Source organism: Nyctereutes procyonoides, unplaced genomic scaffold (genome assembly GCF_905146905.1).
Source record: "Nyctereutes procyonoides isolate TBG_1078 unplaced genomic scaffold, NYPRO_anot_genome, whole genome shotgun sequence".
In the NCBI taxonomy this organism is placed as follows: Eukaryota; Metazoa; Chordata; class Mammalia; order Carnivora; family Canidae; genus Nyctereutes; species Nyctereutes procyonoides.
The window spans coordinates 57,856,232-57,873,529 of NW_026575020.1; the positions used below are offsets into that span (position 1 = coordinate 57,856,232).

The 17,298-nt window shown below is 53.7% G+C and overlaps 1 protein-coding gene across 1 annotated transcript in view; it reads right to left on the reverse strand.

Annotated features, from left to right (window-relative positions):
• Nucleotides 1-9,008: 9,008 nt before the first annotated feature.
• The window catches only part of TIMP2 (TIMP metallopeptidase inhibitor 2), a 48,450-nt gene continuing 40,160 nt past the window's right edge, over nt 9,009-17,298 (reverse strand). Inside the window, exons 4-5 of the mRNA XM_055331121.1 lie at nt 13,371-13,495; nt 9,009-11,925 (exon numbers count right to left, since the gene is read on the reverse strand). Coding sequence (XP_055187096.1) covers nt 11,728-11,925; nt 13,371-13,495 — 323 coding nt within the window. The 3' untranslated portion in view covers nt 9,009-11,727. The remainder of the gene's footprint in view (nt 11,926-13,370; nt 13,496-17,298) is intronic.

Sequence of the window (17,298 nt, forward strand, 5' to 3'; positions counted from 1 at the left end):
GCGGCGGGCCCAGCAGGGCGGGGGGCGCGGAGGCGAGCGGAGGCTGGGAGCGGGGGGAGCCGTGGCGTCCGACCTTTGGATGTCGGGGGGGTGGGGCGGGGCCGACCTGCCATCCCCGACCGCCCTCCTGACCCCCAAAAGCACCGGCCCGTGACGATTCCGTTAAGCTTCTGCTGGAATGCTTGCAAATGCGCACGGCTTCTGCAGTGTTTTTAAAAATCCTTTTCACCGAGTCCTTGCTTCCCCTCCCCCCGCCCCGGGGCAGGGGGCGGGGGGCGGGGGTGCTGACCGGCCCGGGGCACGGAGGCGCGGGGCGGGGGGGGGGGCTGGCAAACGACCTTCCCCCAAACCGCAGCCCTGTGACGCTGGACTTCCCGGGGGGCTGGGGGAGCTCCGGGGTGCAGGGCCTGCTGCACCGGGTGCCGCTGCCCCTGCAGATGGGACGGGGTGCAGGGCCTGCTGCGGCGGGTGCCGCTGCCCCTGCAGATGGGACGGGGTGCAGGGCCTGCTGCGGCGGGTGCCGCCGCCCCTGCAGATGGGACGGGGTGCAGGGCCTGCTGCGGCGGGTGCCGCCGCCCCTGCAGATGGGACGGGGTGCAGGGCCTGCTGCACCGGGTGCCGCCGCCCCTGCAGGCGGGACGGGGTGCAGGGCCTGCTGCGGCGGGTGCCGCCGCCCCTGCAGATGGGACGGGGTGCAGGGCCTGCTGCACGGGTGCCGCCGCCCCTGCAGGCGGGACGGGGTGCAGGGCCTGCTGCACCGGGTGCCGCCGCCCCTGCAGGCGGGACGGGGTGCAGGGCCTGCTGCGGCGGGTGCCGCCGCCCCTGCAGGCGGGACGGGGTGCAGGGCCTGCTGCGGCGGGTGCCGCCGCCCCTGCAGGCGGGACGGGGTGCAGGGCCTGCTGCGGCGGGTGCCGCCGCCCCTGCAGGCGGGACGGGGTGCAGGGCCTGCTGCGGCGGGTGCCGCCGCCCCTGCAGGCGGGACGGGGTGCAGGGCCTGCTGCGGCGGGTGCCGCCGCCCCTGCAGGCGGGACGGGGTGCAGGGCCTGCTGCGGCGGGTGCCGCCGCCCCTGCAGGCGGGACGGGGTGCAGGGCCTGCTGCGGCGGGTGTTGCCGCTGCCCCTGCAGATGGGACGGGTGCCGCCGCCCTGCAGCGGGACGGGTGCAGGGCCTGCTGCGGCGGGTGCCGCCGCCCCTGCAGGCGGGATGGGGTGCACGGCCTGCCTGCACTGGGTGCCTCTGCCCCTGCAGATGGGACGGGGTGCAGGGCCGCAGGAGGTGTAAGGGGACTTTCACCCTCTGCGAGCTCCGTGGGTTCCGGTGTCGTGAAAAAGACAAGCAGGCAGAAACCATGCGGTAGGAGCCTGAGAGGGAGCCTGGGAGAGTCCAGCCCCCAAGAGCTTCAGACTGAGATTTATTCCCGGTGCCAGCCCGTCCCGGCCGGAAACAAGGATTCCAACAAAACCAGCCCTCACGCCTGATAACGCGTTTACCAGTGACAAAGTGTGGGGGCAGGTTGGAAGGGGTGGCCGCTGGCAGGGGAATGAGGAGACGTGGGTTTTATCCCGGTGCTGCCCTAATTAGCAGGTTGCTCTGGACAGTTAAGGACCCTAGGCCTGGGTTTCCTGGACTGTGGAGGAAAGGCGAGCTCAGGCCCATCTTCCCAAAACTGAAGACGTTTGTTTCCATTGCTGAGCTGACACTATGTGTCAGGTACCCCCCCCCCCACCGCTTTGCCTACAGTATATGCTTTAATCCTCATGGCAAACCCACAAAAAGATACTGTAGCCACGTTACAGATGGAAAAAAAAATGAGTGTGCCTGATCCCTGCAAGCAAGCAGTGATGGGAGGGTTTCAGCCTGAGTTTGGCCCGCCCCAGGTGCACACCTGTAACTCAGGCCCTCAGAGGAACCCCAACATTCTTCTGAGTTGACAAATGAATTGCCTGAAAGGCCCTCCATTCTGCTTGAGAATGTTATCAGGAGACCTGGAAGTTGGGAGGAGCCGCTGGCCACCCACACACGCCTCCCACCCTGACTCCCCCTGCAGATTCTCTCAAAGAAGCTGCAGAGTGGAGTCTCCTTGAGGTATGTGCAGGTCGACCTTTCCTAAAGTGCTTAATCCCAAAGGTTACCGGAGAAATGCAAATTAAAACCATACCAAGGGACATTTCACACCCACTGGAACACCTGAAATTAAAAAGACTACGTGCTGGAGAGAATGTGAAGCAGGTAGACTCTAAACCTGCTGGGAGGGGCAGCCCTGGTGGCTCAGCGGTTTTAGCGCCGCCTGCAGCCTGGGGTGTGATCCTGGAGATCCCCGGATCGAGTCCCATGTCAGGCTTCCTGTATGGAGCCTGCTTCACCCTCTGCCTGTGTCTCTGGCCCTCTCTCTGTGTCTCTATGAATAAATTTTTAAAAATCTTAAAAAAAAAATAAACCTGCTGGGAGTATAAATGATACAACCATTTTGGGGGAAAAATGTTTCTTTTAAGTAACAAACACCTACCCCATGAGCAGGTCCATTGCTGTGGCTCTCACCACGCTATGCCTGGAGTCCAGTAAATTACACATGTGCAGGGCAGCCCGGGTGGCTCAGAGGTTTAGTGCCACCTTCGGCCCAGGGTGTGATCCTGGAGTCCCGGGATCGAGGCCTGGATCGGGTTCCCTGCACGGAGCCTGCTTCTCCCTCTACCTGTATCTCTGCTTCTCTCTGTGTGTCTCTCGTGAATAAATCAATAAAATCTTTAAAAATTACGCAGATGCAGATCTCTCTCCCCCTGATCTTTGGAATGCTGGGTCCAGTAGGCGCCCGCCTGCTGGTCATCTCCCTGCAGGATCCACAGGCACTTCCAACTCACCATGCCGGGAAACAGGTGCATCACCTCCTCTCCTAAGCTGCCTCTCTCTGCCCTGTTGCCCACTTGGGTTGCTGTGCTGGAGCTTAGACCAAATCCTTGCCCTTTCCCACTTTCCAGGCACCCTGGTGTCCAGGAATGTCTGTCTGGCCACTGGGGGTCACTGGTGAGACTGGAGGGCAAAGGAAAGGAGAAGCAGGACCTTTCTCTCCCTCCTCTTCTGCTTGGAATGGAGTTTCTGGCTTCATCCAGAGAGGTGCACTGTGCTCCCAGCCTCCTCCTCCCCCAACCGTCCCTCCCTGGGCTCTTGTAGGGCAGCCTCCTGCCCCTGCCCCTCCATCCTAGAAGTGCTAACAGCTGCCTGTTGTTTTCTAGTCAGCCTCCATCAGGATGCAACCAATCCCTGTATTAATCCCCTCAGTTTTAAAGGCTGTACAGAGGGGTGCCTGGGTGGCTCAGCGATTGGGCATCTGCCTTCGGCCCAGGGCGTGATCCTGGAGCCTCAGGATCGAGTTCTGCATCAGGCTCCCTGCATGGAGCCTGCTTCTCCCTCTGCCTCTCTCTCTCTCTCTGTGTGTGTGTGTGTCTCATGAATAAATAAAATCTTAAAAAAAAAACAATATATTTAAAAGGCCCACCTGAAAACACTGCACACCTGTCTGGACACTTCCCCACTCCCCGAAGCTAATGGGAAAGCAAGGTTCTCCTTAGCATGGTCTCTAATGGCCCCTGGAGGCTGGCTCCTTGCCTGCTTTTTCTTCCTCATTCCCCCGCCACTCCCTGCCCTGGATCCCCTCGCAGAGCTAAATCCAAATGACCCCTAGACCCTAATCAGGGTATCTTTGCTCCAGGCTCATGCTGGTCTTTGGCCTAAATTCCCTTTCCCCACTAGCCCGTCTACAAACTTCCCAGACACTACTTCCTCCAGGAAGTCTTCCTGGATTCCTCCATCCCTGCCATTAGGTTGCTGTTGCCTTGGGCCAGCTGCACATTCCACTTACACATTCAATTGGAATGCTCTCTAGGCTGCCCCCTCCTCGGTGACCACTGGTAAAGCTCTTAGGATGTCTCACGCGTCTTAGTGTCCCTGAGCCTGGTGCATTGAAGGTACACTATGCATGAATATCTCTGAAACCCAACCAAACAGGAAATAAAGTGCTTAAGATAAGACAATTGAATAATCTCTAAATCCTTGAAGGAAAAAAGAGAAACATTGAAGATAAAATAATAGTAGTCTCAAACCCAAGGCGGAGGCACCTGGGTGACTAAGTGGTTGAGTGCCTTCAGCTCAGGCCATGATCCTGGGGTCCTGGGATCAAGTCCCGCCACAGGCCCCCTGCATGGAGCCTGCTTCTCCCTCTGCCTGTGTCTCTGCCTTGCTCTGTGTCTCTCATGAATAAAGAAATAAATCTTAAAAAAAAAAAAAGAAATAATGTGCATTAACAGTTTAACGGTACAGTTGCCCAGAAGTCCCCTGTGGCTGGCCAAAGATTCGTGCTAATTTCTGGAGAGACCTAAATCGCATCTCTAACTGTAAATTATTTTTTTAAGATTTTATTTATTTAGTTTATTCATGAGAGACAGAGAGAGAGGGGGGCAGAGACACAGGCAGAGGGAGAAGCAGGCTCCATGTAGGGAGCCCGATGCGGACTCGATCCCAGGTCTCCAGGATCATGCCCTGGGCTGAAGGCGGCACTAAACCACTGGGCCCCCCAGCTGCCCTCTAATTGTAAATTAATAATTCTTATTTTTACATCGGTTGTTGTGAGTTTGGTTCCTATGAGTCGCTCCGGCTGGGCCTACACAACCCTAACAATTTCACATTTCTAGAAACTGCCAAACCCTCCTCTGGCTGCACTCACCAAGGAAAAGCCACATGACAGGTTCCCAGAGCTGTATTAGACCTTCTCTCTTTGGACTATGGATGGGCTGTGATGGAATTTGACCCACAAAACGTACTTTTTCATGAATGTGTTTGGTGGTTTGGCCAAAAAATAGCCGACAGGCCTTAAATTCCTGTGCTGGCCACTCGCTTGCCTCCTCCTCCCCTCCCAAGGCAGTTTTCTCTCTAAAAAAAAAACTAAAAAAATTAAAAACAAAACAAAACAAAGGGATGGGAGATCCCTGGGTGGCTCAGCGGTTTAGCGCCTGCCTTTGGCCCAGGGCATCATCCTGGAGACCCGGGATCAAGTCCCACGTCGGGCTCCCTGCATGGAGCCTGCTTCTCCCTCTGCCTGTGTCTCTACCTCTCTCTCTCTCTCTCTCTATGTCTATCATAAATAAATAAATAAATAAATAAATAAATAAATAAATAAATAAATAAATAAATCTTTAAAAAAAAAAAACAAAGGGATGCCTGGGTGGCTCCGTGGTTGAGCGTGTGCCTTCGGCTCAGGGTGTGATCCTGGGTCCAGGAATCGAGTCCCACATCGGGCTCCCTGCAGGGAGCCTACTTCTTCCTCTGCTTGTGTCTCTGCCTCTCTCTCTGTGTCTCTCATGAATAAATAAATAAAATCTCAAAAAAAAGGTAATAAATAAATAATAAAAATAAAAACAAACAAAAACCCCCCCCAAAAAAACCACGAAGCCAGCATAAATGCACAGGTGTGTATTTTCTCTGTGTGTGTAGGGATAGTTCTCCCCAAATGCTGATGCCGAAATCCAGCTCCAAACTTTATAGAGGCCGCTGGTACCCCACTGTCCTCATGACCCCTTCCCCTCCTTGCTACAAACTACCTCCCTCCCCCAAAAGTCACCCCCACTACCCCTCACTTCATTCTTTTGGGTTTCGTTCCCTTTCTTAGGTCCCGCTGGTTGTTCTCTGGGACGCAGCGTTACTTTGCACAGCGCTGTTACTGTTCTTTTTGAAGCAAGGCACGTATCCCTGTCTGGCCTCAGGACTAGATTGCATACATTTTTCAAGAGAGTCCAAGATTTTCTGTTTAAAATCCCAGCACCACCTTGCATTGGAGCCTCCAAAGTCCGCAGGCACCCAGGGAGGCGCACAGAGCAGGCCCAAGTCGACTGTTCCTGCCATGTCAGGGCCGGCCTGGGGAGGAGGGGGTACAGACCCCAGCGGGGCCCAGGCCAGAGGCTATCTGTCCTGCAAGACTCCCATGGCAGGTGGCAGGCCCAGGACCGCTCTCTCCCGAGGGCCCAGGTCCGGGGTTAGTGTCTGGGAACTTGGATTTGGGGAGGGTTCCCCCATTCTCTGGTAAGAATGGATCCTGGGGCACCTGGCTGGCTCAGTAACTAGGGAGCATATGATGCTTGATCTTGAGGTTGTGAGTTCAAGCCCCATGTTGGTGTGGAGCCTATTTAAAACAACAAAAACAAAAAAAGAATGGATCCTGTGCCTCAAATGTTTATGCTGAGCACCTGCTCTCCTGCTGGGAGGCTGGAATTTTGCTACACGCTGGGGAGAGGGTGCCTGCATGACCAGCACCCAATAAAAACCACGGGGCAAGGTCTCTGTTGAGCCTCCCTGGCTGGAGTCTTGCACCTGGTGCCCCACACCTCCCCACCAAGGTGGCTTGAAGGGGTAAAGCAAAACATGTTGGGTGGCCTAAAAATAAAAATTAAACCTTCCCCTTTATTTCCAGGTCATGTATGCAGCATTGCCTCCGCACCCCGTCTTGGATCCCATCCTCAAACTCTCTTGAGCACTTGCTCTTTCTCTGCTATGGGCCCCCACCTGACACCCCACCATTTTGCAGACTCGGATTTGGACTTGCCTCACGTTTTTGTTTCATTTACCTGGGAAGGAATATTCCTTCTGGTTGTTAGGAAGTGAAAAGTGGACAGAACCGTGTTTCTGAGTCTTTTTTCTTTCACAGTTTGTTTCCTGAACGAGGAAATCTGCTGTTGGAGCCGATGGTGTCCCCAAATCAAAGCGCTGCCTTTCGCTGCAGAGGACTCACAGCAACCGGGCGCGACGAGGCGAGCTGCGGGTCAGCTCTGAGCTCGAACCCAAGGCTAAAGATAGAACCTGTTCATACAGGAGTTTCAAAGTCTTACTGTAAGATCTGTGCTTACGTGTCCATAATAAACCTGACCCCAGAAAAATATCTGCGGCTCCCCTGTTTTGTTAAGTTAGATCAGTTGAACATACCCATTAACAATCAGGAGGGAAGGGGCGCCAGGGTGGCTCAGCAGTTTAGCGCTACCTTCAGCCCAGGGCGTGACCTTGGGGTCCCGGGATCGAGTCCCACATGGGGCTCCCCACAGGGAGCGTGTTTCTCCCTCTGCCTGTGTCTCTGCCTCTCTGTGTGTGTCTCTCATGAATAAATAAAATCTTTAAAAAAAAAAAAACAATTAACAGGGAAAAGCTAGTGCTACCCAAACTTCTCGATGTTTTAACCAGTCCTGGTGGCTGCCCCGGGGCCTTTTCACATTGGATTCTGCAGTATCTGTTGCTGCAAACCCTCATGTGTCTGTTGGGGGTTCGGACCCCAGTCCCCCATTCACATTCCTTTCACAGAATGAGTGAGCCTGAGGATGGGAATAATGGTGTCTGGAGCATCTGCAACAGTCTGCTCACCCTATAAGTGGGTCCTCAAACCAATTCAAAATTGTTTGCAAAGACAGGGAAAATTAGGATAATAATGGGGTCATGGGTGCATGGAGTTTGTTAGCTCACTCTCTGCATTTCTTTATATATTTGAAAATTTCCATAATGAGAAGTGCTTTTCAGAAGTCACATTTGACCTCAATTACATAAAATAAATGACATCGGTAGCAGTCGTCTGAGCATTGTTTGCTAGGACCCCATGGGGCCTACAGGTCCGGAGGAGCACAGATGCCAGGCAAGGGTATTTGCACGGCACAGAGGGTTTTGGTAGCACTCTTCTAACACGTGGCTCAACCGTTTCCCTCATTGAGCAGGTGGAAAAAACAGGCCAAACATTTCTGCCATAGGTGATAGGAAATGCATGGCATTTAATGTTTAGTGATACAGGCATCAATGCCAACTTTGTCCCCTACTAGCCTCTCTGTGGCCTCACAAAGGCATCCAGAAGCTTGTTCTTGCTGACCAGACAGCAGCTGCATAAAATGGGAAACACCAACCTTCCGGTTTGTCCCTGATGTGACGAATCCACAAATGGCCCAGGGGGTGAGGAAGTATTCAAACAGACCTTTAAAGAGTTTTTTTATGGTGATCTGAAGCGACGTGAGACTTGGTTCAAGTTTAGGTTATGACGGGGCCGTCTTCCCCAGCTTAGAGGAGGAGAGGAGGGAAACCTGTAGAAAACAGAACCTCGAGAGCAAATGCAGTGTACAGCCCTTATTAGGGTCCTGATTCAAGCCAGTGGACCATCATAAAGCATGGAAGAGATGTCAACCTTGACTAGACACCAATGGATCCTAATGACATTTTTAAGGTGCGATAAAAGTATTTTGGGAATGTTGTAGGTTTTTAAAAAAATTTTTTTAGTAATCTTTGTACCCAAGATAGGGCTCGAACCCACAACCCCTGAGATCGAGAGTCTCATGCTCTACCGACTGAGCCAGCCAGGAGCCCTGGAAGTGTTTTTTTATTTATTATTTTTTATTATTTATTTATTTTTATTTTATTTTTTTTATTTTTTTAATTTTTATTTTTTGGAAGTTTTTTTTTTAAATAGTTATTATTTTTAAAAGATATGGACTGAAACATTTACCGATAGCAGTTTCATGTCTGGAATTCCCCTTTGCGGTAACCTTGGGCGGGCTGTGTGGGGTGAGGGTGTCAGCAAAGAAAGAAGACGAGGACCATGAATTGCATAGTGTTAGAGATGCACGATGGGCACAGGGCTCCGCTTTCCTAGGTTTGTGTGCTGGGAACGCTCCAGGACAGAAAGTGAGATGCACGTGCCAAATGAACAAAGGGGTCCCTGTCACATGCGCTCTCCTCTTGGCCGATCTAAGAAAAACCACATTCCCGGTTGCCCGCCCCGTCTCTGCTGCACTTTCCCACGTTCTCCCCAAAGCACCCAGAACCTCTCCTTCTCTGGGAGACACGTCGCCACCTCCACGGGACAGGCTCCTCTGGAGGTGCTCAGTTCTTTTTATTTTTATTTATTTTTATTTTTAAATTTTTATTATTATTATTTTTTTGAGGTGCTCAGTTCCTAAGCTAGGACGTCGGATATAGCCACCCAGACAGAGCCAGCGTTCTTGATATAATACTGTTTATTGTCCATTGACCGAGCGATCACTCAAGAATGATACAAAGCATCGGAGACATGCGCAGTCTGCTTGTCAACGTTCAACAGCTCTCACGTCTTCCCAGCACAGGAAGGTCTCAGACTTCATATTCCAGCAAAAACACATTGCCCAAAAGTTAAAACAAAACAAAACAAAACAAAACAAAAAAACAACCCGAGCAAAAACAAACACAATCAAACAAAGCTTTAAATTATGGCAGCAAGTCCGATATTTCTTAATACTTATCAAGCAAAGGTTTGAAAATAACTACAATGTAAACTTCATTTTAAATATTTTGAGTTGCTTGCATGAAGACAAGAATGGAGGGAGGAACGAGCAGTGCGTAGAACATAACATATAAATTAAACAATGCCGAATGGAGAGCCTTCTTCCACTACATGCACGTTGCAATGGTTTACTCTGACGGTATTTGAGTGGCTTTGTCTCTTGGCTGCCACTGGGCACTTCATCTTGGTTTTTCTGTTTTTGTTTTTGTTTTCTGCTCAGCATGGCTAGAAGACCAATGTGTGTGGATTGAGTATAAAAGCCATCTTTTGGAACCGACCAACTCAAAGACCCTTTCCTCTGTAATGATTTGAACCAGAGAACAAAAGGTAGCAGATGGAAAAAGCAACCATACTCAAAGAAGGAAAGAAAACATCTGAAGGAATCCACCGTCATAGGCTAGCTACCATGCCCTGCTTTCCATTCTGGGTCAAATGCTTCCACGATGCAGAAACCTTAAAAAAAAAAAAAAAGTGCAAGTCTAATGCCTACCAAGGGTAATAAAAAACACACAGCACAGGAATGATTACAACGGATGTCAGAAACAAACCGAAACATTAAAAAAAAAAAATCAGCAGAAACAGGAGTAAATGTTACATATGATAACACCATACAGGAAGAAAACGGGGGTGGGGTGTTATATTGATTGGAGGGGTCTGGTGATCTTGTATATACTGAAATCACATGGACTGGTCCATTATGACATCTTACAAACTTTCCATCACTGTACAGCATGAAAACACCCTGGAAGCGGGGGCTAATTCCTGGATTTTCTCCTAGTCTGCCCAAGAGAGGGAAGTCATCAAAATCTACGCTGACCAGGTCCCGGCAGGCATGGGGGCTCACACGCCACTTGGGGGTCAGGAGTCTTACAGGTGCTTTGGGGTCACCGCTGAACAGAGCAACACTGAGAACATGGTGACTTTAGAAGCATTCTGCAGAAGGACCACTCACAGGCGGACAGACTTGGGCTGCAGCGTGTGCGTGCGCACGTGCTCGTGTACAGGTGTGTTTGCCCGACGTGCAAGAAAAACTCACAAGAGTTTATCTTTACAAGTAGGAAGAAAAAGATTTTCGTTACTGACAGATTTCTGCCTGCATCAACCTCCATTTTACTTGCAGCAGAAAACCACGTTTAGGATAAAACAACAGGTTCTCTAGTCCCCCTATGATGTTTTTTGACCAAGAGATCTTAATGTGACAAATATACATGGAGGTTGGTACACCTGGAGCTTGGGTTCATACAACAACTGAGAATTCATCTTTCGAACAACGGGATGTTGGCCACAGCATCCGGGAGGCCCAGAGAGAGATCCATCGAACTCGCCTACCTCCCCAGTTTTTCCCTTCCTAGGTAAGACTTCACAACATGCCCAGCTAACTTCACTCACAGAAATCCATGCCCAGCACAGTGACCGTCCGTCTTGGAGGGAGGGGCTCTGAGGTGCGTTGGGGGGCACAGCAAGACCCAGTTTTCGATGGCCCCTGGATGTGCAAACAGGGCACAGCCAGCCCAGGCCGCTGGCCACACGCAACCCCTTGCAAAGCCAGCGTGTGCAACTCATCTGGAAGCCCGATGGCAGAAGGAGGAGGAGCAAGCCAAAATGACTTCAGAAGCCTGGGAGTAAACTGCAAGGGGAGCCAAGCGTTCCCCCCAAACGTCTGCCCTCAGGGCGGAATGCCACAGACTCCCCCAGTGTCGGGGCATGTGGTGGGGGCACTGGAAGGACTTGGCTGAAGCTGAAACATGTCACCCACTTCATACGAGGCCCTGGAGCGTGGCTCCCACTGCGATTCTGCTGATTAACAGGATTAACCGCGGCTCCTCCGAGAGCCCGCCACTGGTCCAGGGCTACTTCTGTATTTATGGGAGTCACAGGTACCAGGAGTCCACGAGGAGCACAGAGGAGACAGGGGCACTTGCAAGGGGCAGGGCCTGCCACCCTAGGGCCAGAGGTGTGGAAGCTGCAGGAAACGAGGGACTTGCCCCTCTCGAGATGAAAGGGACCTGGTAGGCCTGCTACACAGTCTTGCAACGACCCTCAAAATTTTCTGCAAAATGCACATTTCCAGGCTCTGCCCTGACCAGGCCTGGGGGATGCCCATGTGCGGCCTGCTCAGTGTTTGTGACAGTGTTAGGGCTGGGGCTGGGCCCGTGTGCCCCAGCCCTGCCTGCACCCAAGGATGGAAGCCTGGGACACACACTGCCCAGGCCGGCGGATGGGGTGAGGGCCCACGGCCATGTTTCAAAGGGAGGTGGGGGTAAGAGGAGAATCATACTAATTTAGACCCACTTGGATGACTGTTTTATTCATGCTGTTTCCGGGAAGGGATGTCAGAGCTGGACCAGTCTAAACTCTTGGAGGCTTTTCCGTTGGCCAAAGGGGTGCTGTTGGCCTGCTTACGGGTCCTCAATATCGAGAAACTCCTGCTTGGGGGGTGCCGCTCCGCGGTACCATGCACAGGAGCCGTCGCTTCTCTTGATGCAGGCGAAGAACTTGGCCTGATGCCCGTTGATGCTCTTCTCCGTGACCCAGTCCATCCAGAGGCACTCATCCGGAGACGAGATGTAGCACGGGATCATGGGGCAGCGCGTGATCTAGGAAGACGGACACGGAGGCGGATTCGGTCAGGGACTGAGGCCACTCAAGGGGGGCATCTCCAGAGCCTAGCCACACGCCCCACAAAGATGTTCAAGGGCAGTTTGTTAAATGAATGACCACATGAGCACAGAGGCGGGGGGCAGGGGTGGCGGGGGGGATTGGGGGCTCGAGTCAACTGCTCCATCCGCAGCCTTTCCTGAGCGCCCCCTCCTCTCTAAACAGCAGCAGGCAGCCTGCCTTGGAGGGGGCAGGGCCGGGGGGACCCCTGTGCAGTAGCCCCCGCACCCACACCCACTGTAGGTGCCCCTCTGCTCTGGGCCATCTGGTCTACCATCCCTGAGCCTGAGCAAAGGCTTCAGTGCTGACCCCACCACCACCACCACCACCACAGAGGGTCTGAAATTCCCCAGAACTAGGTTCCAAATGAAAAGGTTGGTATCTTGCCCTGAAGCATATGCACGGGCTTTGAGGGGATCGGCAAGTAGCATCTCCGCGGAGGAACCGAGTCCACAAGAGGGGCAGGGAGGAGCTCGTTTTGATTGCACGTTGGACATGGAGGACTTTGCTCCACGTCCATGTGGCTGTAGGTCACAATTCTCACTTTGAATGAGCCGAGGGACTGGCTCGCGATGATGTGCCAGCGCTAGCACAAGGGCTGCGTGAGCAGCGCCCATCAGCAGAAGCCAGTCCCTGCAGCCTTCCGGACCCAGATCCACTTCCAGGGGCAGAGGCGCCCTGGTGCCTGGCGGTGCTTCCTGCTGGGGCCCGAGGCTCGGACGGCGAGAGAGAGAGGACCCAGGCCTGGGGCCCTGGAGGTCCCCCTGCCTACAGCTGCACTTAATGTTGGTGCTGCTCTAACTGCTTAGCATGACCTCCGGGACATTTTAATCTATTTATTTGAGGGGGGAACACGAGCAGGGGCACAGGGAGTGGGACAAGCAGACTCCCCGCAGAGCAGGGAGCCCAACGTGGGGCTTGATCCCAGGACCCCGAGATCATGGCCTGAGACTGAGGCACCCAGGCACCCCTCCAGGCTGCTTGTAAGAAGGAGCTGGGGTATCAGGGTTCTCCGTGGCCCCAGGGCATGGATATGGCTGGAACACTGGCCCTCGGGCTGGGATGTTCTTTCCCAAGGCACTCAAGTCTTTGCACTTGTGCATCTGTAAAGAGTACTCACAGCACCCTGTCCTCTCCAAAAAATTCCTCCCCCGGGAAGGTCTCCTTCCTAGGAGCTACCGGCCACAAGGCCAGATGCCCCTGACCTCCCAAATATCCGCCTACAGGGGCATGCCTCCTCGGGGCTCCTGGCTGTGGAGAGGCCGTCCCTCCCCAGAGCCCTGTCCTGAGGACCCCGGGGCCTGAGAGGCCCTGGAAAGCCCGGCAGTCCCCCTGGAGAAGGAGGTGATGAGGTAAAGCCCAGAGGCAGGTGGCGCCGGCTTACCTTGCACTCACAGCCCATCTGGTACCTATGGTTCAGACTCTTCTTCTGGGTGCTGCTCAGGGTGTCCCAGGGCACGATGAAGTCACAAAGGGTGATGTGCATCTTGCCATTCCCCTCGGCCTTTCCTGAGGAGACAGGGATCACCCAGCTCAGCACAAGATATGGGTCCTCCTCCTGCCGGCCTCCGGCACCCAAGAGCAGCTTGGGTGCGTGGAGGTTCATTGCCCACGACACCGAGTGTTGTGGGCTGAGCAGCAGCCCCTCCAAGATTCCCATGTGAAGCCCTGACCCTCAGGATGCACCTGCATCTGGAGATGAGATTAATTGAGATCACGCGGTGGGGGGGCCCACATGCAATAAGAAAGGCGTCCTTATAGGAAGAGATCAGGACACAGACGCGGACAGAGGGACAGGCACTGAGGCCTCGGGGAGGAGACGGCCATCTGTGAGCCCGGGAGAACCAGCCCTGCCCACGCCTGGATGCCGGACTCCTAGCCCCCAGGACGGGGAGGGAGTCAATGCCTGGTCTGTGCTGCTTTGTCCCAGCAGCCCGCACTGACGGGCACACCATGGACTGTCCGCTCGGAGCACAGACAGGACACGTGCTCACCGTAGAGGCCTCGGCAGACAGGGAAGGGACACGGAAGGAACCTCCCGTTTTCCTACAGCTAGCCCTCAGACGCATTTCCTTCCAATATTCTTTCACACGTGTGTTTGCACAAAAGAGACCGTGTGTGTACATCACGTTTTCCCTGTTTTATCGTTCACAAACATGTTGTCCATTTGACGTTGAACTTCTCTGGGTTTTTCCACCGCGAGCAGCAAAAACATGGATCTGCATCAAGCTGGAAATCAGCTCCGACGTCCCTTCACCGCGGAGGCGGCGACACTGTTTTGTCTTTCCTACCTCGGGCCTCCCAGTCGACTCTCCCTTCCTCTCCTGAAGCGCTGGTGCTGGTGGCAGCCCTGGCACGAGCCAAGTGCATTCCGGTGAAGGCCTGAGAGGTCACCTCAAATCTCGGCCTTCCAGCGAGTGGTGAGCCGTGGAGCCTGGTGGCGGGGGGCTCCCCGGGGGACAGGTGGGAGCCGGGGGCTGCACCCTGGGCTCTCTGCTTGACAAAGCTCTGGGACGGCCGACGTAGTGATCTCAGGCACAGCGCCGGCCGCGGAGGATCCACGAATAGAAATGCACTTCGGGGCATAACGCAGCTTGGCGACTGCGCCCCAGTCTCGAATAAATCAAACCGGGACCCCTGGCCGGGTAGAAACGCGGGTCGGCTGTCCTGAGGCTGCGCACGGGGACGTCCTGTGTGCCGGGCAGGTCGCGGACACACTCCCTGGATGGGGACTGGGATGCTCTCACTTCCGTGCTAGCGGCCCGCTTACCTCCGGGAGCTCTACTTTCCCTCGTACCTGTTCAGACTCGAACGACACGCCAGGTGCAGAAAAGGATCAAGGAGCAGGATTGCTGCCGGAGCGTTTGTTCTGAATCCTAACCGCTAACGGAAGAGAAGCGTTTGGGTGGCTGTAAGTACTTCCAAAATAGGCATTTGCCTTTTCCCCCCCTTCTAGAGCTATATAGGCACTTCTAGGAGTTCAGAGTAGCTGAAGGGGGGGCGGGCAAGGGACAGATGGCAAATAGCTCCCTGTCTGTCCTGTCTCCCTGTCTGTCCCCCCCCCCCCGCCACCCTGCAGCCCCTCCAGCCCAGCCTGGTGGTGCCTGACGGTCGGGGTGGGACTCATGCTGGTTCTACCCTCCGAGTTCGCCAGCGCTGTCTGCTGCCTGACTCGCGATGGCCCACTCTGTGCTGCTCTTTGCCCTTTTTTTTTTTTTTAAAGATTTTATTTATTTGTTTGAAAGAAAGAGAGAGAGAGAGAGACAAGGAGCAGGGGGGAGGGGCAGTGGGAGAGGGAGGAGCAGACTCCCCGCTGAGCAGGGAGCCTGATGGAGGCTCCATCCCAGGGCCCCGGGATCTGACCTGAGCGGAAGGCAGAGCTTCACCGACTGAGCCACCCCGGCGCCCCTTTCCTTGCCTTTCTTAGGCGTCTTGCTCCTTAACCAGATCATAGGCATGAAGGGTAAGAGTTAAGCCTGAATCTTTTTTTAATCCACGGTTCCTCACACATTGTAAACTGCGCAATAAAAGTTTACTGACAACACCATGGGTATTTGTTCTAACAGTTTGCTTCATCATCTGCCTGTTTTTTGCTACCTTCCCTGTTGACCTTTTCGCCACCAATTCATGCTCCGGCCGAGAGTAGCACATGGAAGGACGCTGAGATGCAGTGCGCACAGTGTACCTTCCACGGCCCCGGCCACGGGGCTCCTGTTCACCTTGGAGGTCACGTATAAACGAAACAGCATCTCAGAAAGTTCAAAGGACACCCCTTCGGTACAGGTACAGTCATTAAGGCTTGGTTGGGCCCGCACGACGTGAACATCTGTTACAAGACCCTCCTACGTCTGCCTTGGAAAAACGCACAGTCTTCCTTGGAGAGAAAAACAGGAATTAATTAAAATTTGTAACCGAGGACTGTAGGCTTCTTTTTCCTCTTGGAGGAGAGGACTGCAGAAGAAAATTATAGGGCCAATTCTGTAACAGTTCCTGAACATGAGTGTCTCATGGTGCCCAGCTCAACATGTGAACTTGAGTCATCAGCCCAAGAGGAGGTGGGCTGCCTCGGGCCGTGCGGTCACTCCTGGGGCCACTGCCAGCACTGGCTGAGTGGTTTACTGTGCCCCGTGATTTCTGGGTGGCCCATCCTGCCTCCAGGAGAACAAGATGGAGAGTCTGTGCTCAGAAAGTAAACACCAGATTTGACCCAGAGCCATCTCACCCGGCTGGGGGAAGAAGTCAGGTCTCTCCGTAACGAGTGTGCCAGCCTCTGCTGGAAGTGCCTTTTGTTGATCATAGGCTCCAGGGCCAGCTAGAAACTAAAACGTGCCCCATGTCCCTTGCTTGCTTCCAGTGTTACACATGAAATAGCGGTAGATGACAAGCACGGTTACAAGCAGATGGATCTTCAAAAATGTATCTTCTTAAAAAAAAAAAAAGTATCTTCTTCGGTTTAACTACAGGCGGAGTGACGATTTGGATGGTTTTGGTTGTAGCCAGCCTTTAAGATGTGCCCTACCGTTACTTGGGAGAATTGTCTTCTGGTTCAGACGGGGACAGTGTAATGACCCCGGGTGTAGGAACAGCACAGGACACACACGTGTTACATGATAAATAGCAAAGACGAACGAGTGAGCTTCTGCATGAGAATATCAATGTTTGCAAAGTAACCAAGACGGTCAGGCTTTCTACCTTTGACTCACAATGCTTCCTTTGTTTTTTTTTTTTTTAAGATTTATTTATTTATTCATGAGAGATACAGAAAGAGAGGCAGAGACACAGGCAGAGGGAGAAGCAGGCCCCATGCAGGGAGCCCAATGCGGGACTCAATCCTGGGACTCCAGGATCATGCCCTGGGCTGAAGGCAGCGCTAAGGCCCTGAGCCACCCGGGCTGCCCACGACATTTCCTTTGGATGCAGAAGCCTCTTCCTTCCAGAAGAGGAGCTGAGCAAAATAGATAAAGAGATTCTCCTACCACGTCCCCTGAAATAACACAAGGCAACCACTAGCGAAGTAATCCCCACAAAGCGGCTGTGTGCAGCCTCTTCCCTCAGCTCTTGTTCTGCACCCACACTTTCTAAGCAGCCACGTGGCTTCCTCGCACGCTTCATGGTCCGTGGGACAGGGAGAGGGGACTTGAGCCACATACTCGGCAGACACGACATGCTGGGGCTCCTGACTGCTGGACACAATCCATCTTCTGGGCTGTCGTCCCTACAGTCCGGCCTGTCCATCTCATGGAATAGAAGGCAGCGCCAGGGTCCTCAGGATCTCTGGACAAGAGGCAGGACTGAGTGACCACAAAGAGCCC